The sequence below is a fragment of the Melanotaenia boesemani genome, chromosome 21, assembly GCF_017639745.1.
Source record: "Melanotaenia boesemani isolate fMelBoe1 chromosome 21, fMelBoe1.pri, whole genome shotgun sequence".
NCBI classification, from domain to species: domain Eukaryota; kingdom Metazoa; phylum Chordata; class Actinopteri; order Atheriniformes; family Melanotaeniidae; genus Melanotaenia; species Melanotaenia boesemani.
Genome location: NC_055702.1, coordinates 982,400 through 989,408, shown reverse-complemented (window position 1 = coordinate 989,408; position 7,009 = coordinate 982,400). Strand labels below are relative to the sequence as shown.

Sequence of the window (7,009 nt, the reverse complement as noted above, 5' to 3'; positions counted from 1 at the left end):
GAGTGATCAAAGATCATATAAGTAATTGTTTTAATTGGATTATAATTGGTCTAGAATGGTTGGAATTGAATGTACTGTGTCTGTAAATGACTTTTCTTGTAAAGTGGTGCTGTATAAATAAAGCTGAAATGATTTGATTCCAAATTCTTTTCAAATTCAGACACTTTATTGATCTCAGAAACATCATTCCTACAGCTGGTAATACTCTTGACTTGGTACTGACCAGAAACTGCTCCACAGCCGACCTGTCCGTCACCCCGCTACACCCCTCAGACCACTTCCTGGTTAAATTCTCTGTCTTCCTTCCTCATGTCACTCAAGCAGCTCCAAAAATGGTGTCCTACCGCAGAAACCTGAGATCCCTCAGACCTACACAGCTGTCTGATGAGGTTTACTCCACCCTCCCTTCCCACTCAGACTTATCCTTACTGTCTGTTAATGAGGCTACAGAAACACTCTGCTCCTCTCTGGACAAACTCTGTCCTCTGGTGTCAAAACCAGCCAGACAAAACCCTCCCAGTCCATGTCTCACAGAGGTTCTGAGGGAGCACAGAGCCGGACTCAGGGCTGCAAAAAGGAAGTGGCACACTGACTTGTCTGAGTACCAGCAAAAACCTGAAACTTTCACATCCAGCCTAAAGGCAGCCAAGAAAACCTTTTATCAGAACAAGATCCGCAATGCTCCCAACACACGACATGTTCATGGCGTTTAACTCTCTTCTATCTCCACCACCTGCTCAGCCTCCCACTGTGCTGACTGCAGAAATGTTTGCTTCCTACTTCACTGAAAAGGTTGCTACCATCAGTAACCAATTCACTGAGCCGGACCAACTCAGCCTTACCAAACCAGCTACTGGTGCCTCACTCTGTTCCTTCCGCTCTCTAAATGAGGACCAAGTCTCTAAACTTCTAGTTAACTCAAAACCCACAACCTGTCCTCTTGATCCTGTTCCCTCTGACATCCTGCAGAGCATTTTACCTACAGTCAAACCTGCAATAACCCATATTATCACCTCCTCTCTTAAATCCGGTGTCTTTCCTTCTGCCTTCAAGCAAGCTCGGGTTCCCCCACTCAACCCAGCCCAGGTTGGAAACTACCGGCCGGTCTCACTGCTTCCATTCATGTCTAAACTACTAGAGCGTGCCGTCTTCAGTCAGGTCTCACAGTTCCTCCAAGACAACAACCTGTTAGATCCATATCAGTCTGGCTATAGGCAAGGCCGCTCTACTGAAACTGCTCTCCTGTCACTTACTGATTCCCTACGGGTTGCCAGATCCACTGGTTAATCCTCAGTCCTTATACTGCTGGACCTGTCTGCTGCCTTTGACACGGTCAACCATTATATACTGTTCTCCACACTCTCGGAGCTTGGCATCTCAGGATCTGTCCTCTCGTGGTTTATGTCCTACCTCACAGGAAGATACTTCAAAGTATCTTGGCGAGGGGGCGTGTCCAGATCACATGGGCTGACAACAGGGGTGCCTCAGGGCTTGGTGCTCGGCCCTCTTCTCTTTTCACTATACACCTCCTCACTCGGTGCATCATTAGCTCTCATGGTTTCTCCTACCACTGCTATGCAGATGACACTCAGCTTTTCCTTTCTTTCCCACCTGACAACACAACGTCTCAATGTGAATATCAGCATGTTGCTGATATCTCCGCATGGATGAAGGATCGCCACCTTCAGCTAAATCTGTCCAAGACCGAGCTTATTGTCTTTCCAGCCAATCCTTCCTTACCGCCACAGATAAGTGTGCAGCTTGACTCAATCACGCTTGTGCCTACGTCTTCTACCAGGACTCTTGGTGTCATGGTAGACAACCAGCTGACCTTTAAGGACCATGTTGCCTCGGTTTCCTGGTCTTGCCGATTTGCTCTCTACAACATCAGGAGGATCAGAGCCTACCTGACTGAACACACGGCCCAGCTCCTGGTCCAGGCTCTGGTCATTTCACGCATTGACTACTGCAACTCCTTACTGGCTGGCCTGCCTGCATGCTCAGTTAAACCTCTGCAGATGATCCAGAACGAAGCAGCACGTCTGGTCTTCAACCAGCCCAAAAGAGCTCATGTCACTCCGCTGCTAATCCCTCTCCACTGGCTTCCAGTTGTAGAGCATCAGATTCAGAGCTCTGCTTCTGGCTTACAAAACAATAACCCAAACGGCTCCGGTCTACCTCCACTCCTTAATCCAGAGCTACACTCCCTCTCCACAGTTACGCTCTGCCAGTGAAAGACGCCTAGTGCTCCCACCACAACGTGGCGCCACATCAGTAGCTAGACTCTTCTCCTCTGTTGTTCCCCGGTGGTGGAACGATCTACCAAACTCCGTCCGATCCGCAGAGTCCTTATCCACTTTTAAAAGCAAGCTAAAGACTCAGTTGTTTAAGGAGCATTTCCACACTTAGCTTAACTAAATGAGTTAGAAAGATTTGTCCAGATCTTTGGCTCATCCAGGTACCGAATAAGCTGCGTGTACTTATGCCTGAGTTGATATTGTTAGATGAAATCGTATTTAAACAAAATGGCTTACACACACAAAAAAAATGCACTGCCTCTAGCACTACATGACACCACCTGGATCCACCTGGATCCACCTGGACTCCCATCAGTCTGACTACAACTTAATGATGAAGTCCCTCCTGGTTGGTTCCTATTGGTGTTGTTCTTACTCTCAGATGTAAGGTGCTTTGGATAAAAGCATCTGCTAAATGACTGTAGAATAGAATAGAACCGAACCGAACCGAACCGAATAGAATAGAATAGAATAGAATAGAATAGAACCGAACCGAATAGAATAGAATAGAACCGAACAGAATAAAATAGAATAGAATAGAATAGCTGAACTCATGCAGGGAGGAAGAAACAGAATAAAAAGAAGTTCACCATCAATCCAGGTTGAACACGCCTGGTTTATTGTTTGTCAACCAAACTTTAATGCATTTTCTTCATATAGCAGTAGGCCTGCTTTTAAAGGAAAAGGACATTTTTCACCTGACAATGAAATTAATCACGATTAATCGCAACATTTCATGCGATTAATTGCTGTTAAAAATTTTAATCATTGCCCACCACTAGAAAAAACACATTCCTGGTTGCAATTCAGTTTTGGAAATGTCTGGAGTTCCTGGACAGGTGATCCCGTGATGTTCTCAAGGTTTACTTCACAGGACGGATCTTCATGCTGATGGTCTTCAGGGAGTAGTCATAGCCCTTCCAGCTTAACCAGCTCACTCCAACAGCGTAGAGAGTACCGTCCTGTCCCCAGCGATAGATCCCGGTCGGGTTTGCAACGTGACATTTCCCGTACCAGAAGCCTCCCAGGAAGGACCTAGCACAGTTGTTCTCCCAGATGTCCTGGTCTTTGTCCAAGGTGGTGAACTTCTGCTCATTGTGACCAGTCAGAGAGTCTCCTGCAGGAACACAACAACCAGGAATGAAGAAGAAGAATTTCTTGTAAACATGAACAGCTTCATCTCTCAGCTCTCTTCTCTAGTTTATGATTTTCCTCCTGTCTCTCGCTGCAGGTATCTCCACATTTCTGAGCTGATGCCCACCTGCTCCTCCATCAGTGAATCCAGACACATGCAGTTTGTATCCGTCAGACTCGGAGTCGATGGAGAACGAGGAGTAACGAGCAAACACCTTGTTTCCTTCAAAATCCTCCATGTCCACCAGCAGCTCGTACTTTTTCCTCTGGGTGAGGTGGAAGAGACTCTCCAAACCTGAAAACACACAGCAACATGTAGAAACTCATCTCTCAGAGCTTTCTGGTTCCTTATCGGCCCCTAAAGTCCCAGCAGAGCTTCCAAGATATTCATTAAGAGGTTCATTAGCAGAAGTGGTATCAGCCAGAAGATTGAGTGGTTAGATTTTCACTTTGAGAACTTGGTGAGTTTAGTTTAGTTGGTATTTAAACTACTTAGTGAACTGTACTGAAAACAAGTTCTAGCTCACATTCAGCCTAAAGGCGGCCAAGATAGCCTTTTATCAGAACAAGACCCGCAATGCTCCCAACACACGACATGTTCATAGTGTTTAACTCTCTTCTATCTCCACCACCTGCTCAGCCTCCCACTGTGCTGACTGCAGAAATGTTTGCTTCCTACTTCACTGAAAAGGTTGCTACCATCAGTAACCAATTCACTGAGCTGACCAACTCAGCCTTACCAAACCAGCTACTGGTGCCTTCCAGTTGCAGCGCATCAGATTCAAAGCTCTGCTTCTGGCTTACAAAACAATAACCCAAACGGCTCCGGTCTACCTCCACTCCTTAATCCAGAGCTACACTCCCTCTCCACAGTTACGCTCTGCCAGTGAAAGACGCCTAGTGCTCCCACCACAAGGTGGCGCCACATCAGTAGCTAGACCCTTCTCCTCTGTTGTTCCCCGGTGGTGGAACGATCTACGAAACTCCGTCCGTTCCGCAGAGTCCTTATCCACTTTTAAAAGCAAGCTAAAGACTCCGTTGTTTAAGGAGAATTTCCACACTTAGCTTAACTCTTCTACTCAGAATGAGGTAGAAAGATTTGTCCAGCTCTTTGGTTCAACCAGGTACTGAAGAAGCTGCTGCACTTACGCCAAAATGATGTTGTTCGATGAAATCATCATCTTGTATTTAAACAAAATGACTTACAAAAAACTTAATAGAATATATATATATATATATATATATATATATATATATATATATATATGCACCGCCTCTAGCATTACATGACAGCACCTGGGTCCTACTGGACTCACAGCACTCTAACTACCACTTAATGATGATGTATTAACTCATATTACTGTATCTTTATATTGTAGCATATCGTACCGTATCATAGCAGATTGTGTCGTATTGTGTCATATCCTATTATATAATATTATATGATGTTGTATCATATTGTATTATATTTTTTTATAATAATAATGGATTAGATTTATATAGCGCTTTTCAAGGCACCCAAAGCTCTTTACATGGTGTATCCATCATTCATCCACTCCTCACTCATACCTGGTAATACTAAGCTACGTGTAGCCATAGCTGCCCTGGGGCAGGCTGACGGAGACATGGCTGCCAGTCCACGCCTACGGCCTCTCCGACCATCATCCACATTCATTCACCAGTGACGCCAACACTGGTTAAGTGCCTTGCCCAAGGACACAACGACAGTTAACTGCGGGAGTGGGAATCAAACCGCCAACCTTCCGGTCATTGGATGACCTGCTCTACCGCCTGACCCACTGCTCCCCGTTAATTTTAGTATTGTATGTGTCATATTGTGTCACATCATATCATATCATATCGTATTGTATCGTATTGTATCGTATTGTATCATATTGTATCATATTGTACCTTATTGTATCGTATTGTATCATATTGTATCGTATTGTATCATATTGTACCTTATTGTATCGTATTGTATCGTATTGTATCATATTGTATCATATTGTACCTTATTGTATCGTATTGTATCATATTGTATTGTATTGTATCATATTGTACCTTATTGTATCGTATTGTATCATATTGTATCGTATTGTATCATATTGTACCTTATTGTATCACATCGTTTCATATCACTTCATATTACATTGTGTTGTATTACATCGTATTGTATCATATCTTATAGTATCATATAGTATTGTGTTAGTTTTTAGACCAGTATGGGCTGAGAGTTCCTCACTAACAAGTCTGCTTCAGAAACAAACGATCCACAGAATCAGTTTTAGATTGATCACTGTCCAGGATCAGTTTCTGAACTCCCAGCAGAGCTTCTCGACTGGATTCATGTCTCACCGAGCCAGTACTCTCCAGCAGCGCTCCCAAAGCCCATCTTGTACTGATCCCAGGGTCTGTAGAAGTTCACCGAGCCGTCCATCCTCCTCTGGAACACCTGGGGGGAGGTGAAGGTGGTTCAACAGCTGAACACAGCAGATATCTGACAGCTCAGCTTTCTGCAACAAGATCTGATGACCAGTTCAAAGACTCACCGTCCACCGTCCTTCTAGAGAGTCCATGTCACAGAACACCTTCACACACACACACACACACACACACACACACACACACGTTAACATGTTGAACCCTGAAGAATGGACTGATGATGACAGACAGGAAGTATCAGGGTACCTGGACAGCAGACGTGGCTCCGATGGGATAGATGGTGTACACTCCACTGGGTCGGCGGTTGTCATGGTAACGGATGTCGCTGCAGTCCAGAGGGAGGACGACATTCGAGCAGCTGGCCAATAGAGGAACTGCGAGGAGGAGGAGGACTGACAGCAGCTGCAGCAAAACAGCTTGATTTAAAACCTGAGAATTTGACCTAAATGACGACATGAACACAGAAAAAAAGAAACAGAAAAGAAAAACATAGAAGATCAAAGTTCAGTTCAGGGAAAGTTATGTGGATAGGATCCAGTTTTCTGGGCACAGCAGCAGCATTCTGAACCCATCTGGTACGGGATTCAGGTTAACGAATCCCACCCCACTCTGGAACATCTGCAGGAGTTCAGACCTGAACCCAGACCAGAGAAACCCTGGAAGAACAAACTTCTAGAGAAGCTGATTGAACCTGTTCAGAAACTCACCTTCATGGTCCAAGTAGTTCTGAAGTGGTCTGATGATAGTCTGATGTCTCTGAGCTGGATTTATATCCCAGAGGGGAATGATTGACTGAACCTGGAGGATTCTATGGCTTCACGACACTTTGGAAATCCTGTTATTGTCCTGCAGAACCAACAGTCAGATCAAAGTCTTGTTGTGGTGAAATGGTGTCACATCCCAGATATACTGATCCTTCAAAGAACAGAGAGGCTGGACACTCTGAGGGAGTTTCTTCACAGCTGACGTATATGTGGGAAAAACCAGATTCCTGAAAAGGTTCAGACCTGCCCGTATCTGAATCTAGTGATTTCTCTTCTTCAGTGTTACTGGGATTATTTCTTGTGGGTCTGTTATGTTTCCTTATCAAATAATAACTGCTCCATATTTTGTCCATCAACATTTTATGTGTAGAA

The 7,009-nt window shown here is 44.6% G+C and overlaps 1 protein-coding gene across 1 annotated transcript; it reads right to left on the bottom strand.

The window, feature by feature from the left end:
• Window positions 1–3,032: 3,032 nt before the first annotated feature.
• Window positions 3,033–6,601, bottom strand: LOC121632067 (microfibril-associated glycoprotein 4-like). Its single transcript, XM_041973237.1, has 6 exons — window positions 6,581–6,601; window positions 6,120–6,302; window positions 5,981–6,019; window positions 5,787–5,883; window positions 3,559–3,726; window positions 3,033–3,414 (listed from the first exon to the last, which is right to left on the bottom strand). The coding sequence occupies exons 1-6, from the start codon at window positions 6,584–6,586 to the stop codon at window positions 3,161–3,163; spliced, it is 747 nt and encodes a 248-aa protein (XP_041829171.1). The 5' UTR covers window positions 6,587–6,601; the 3' UTR covers window positions 3,033–3,160.
• Between the last annotated feature and the right edge of the window lie 408 nt (window positions 6,602–7,009).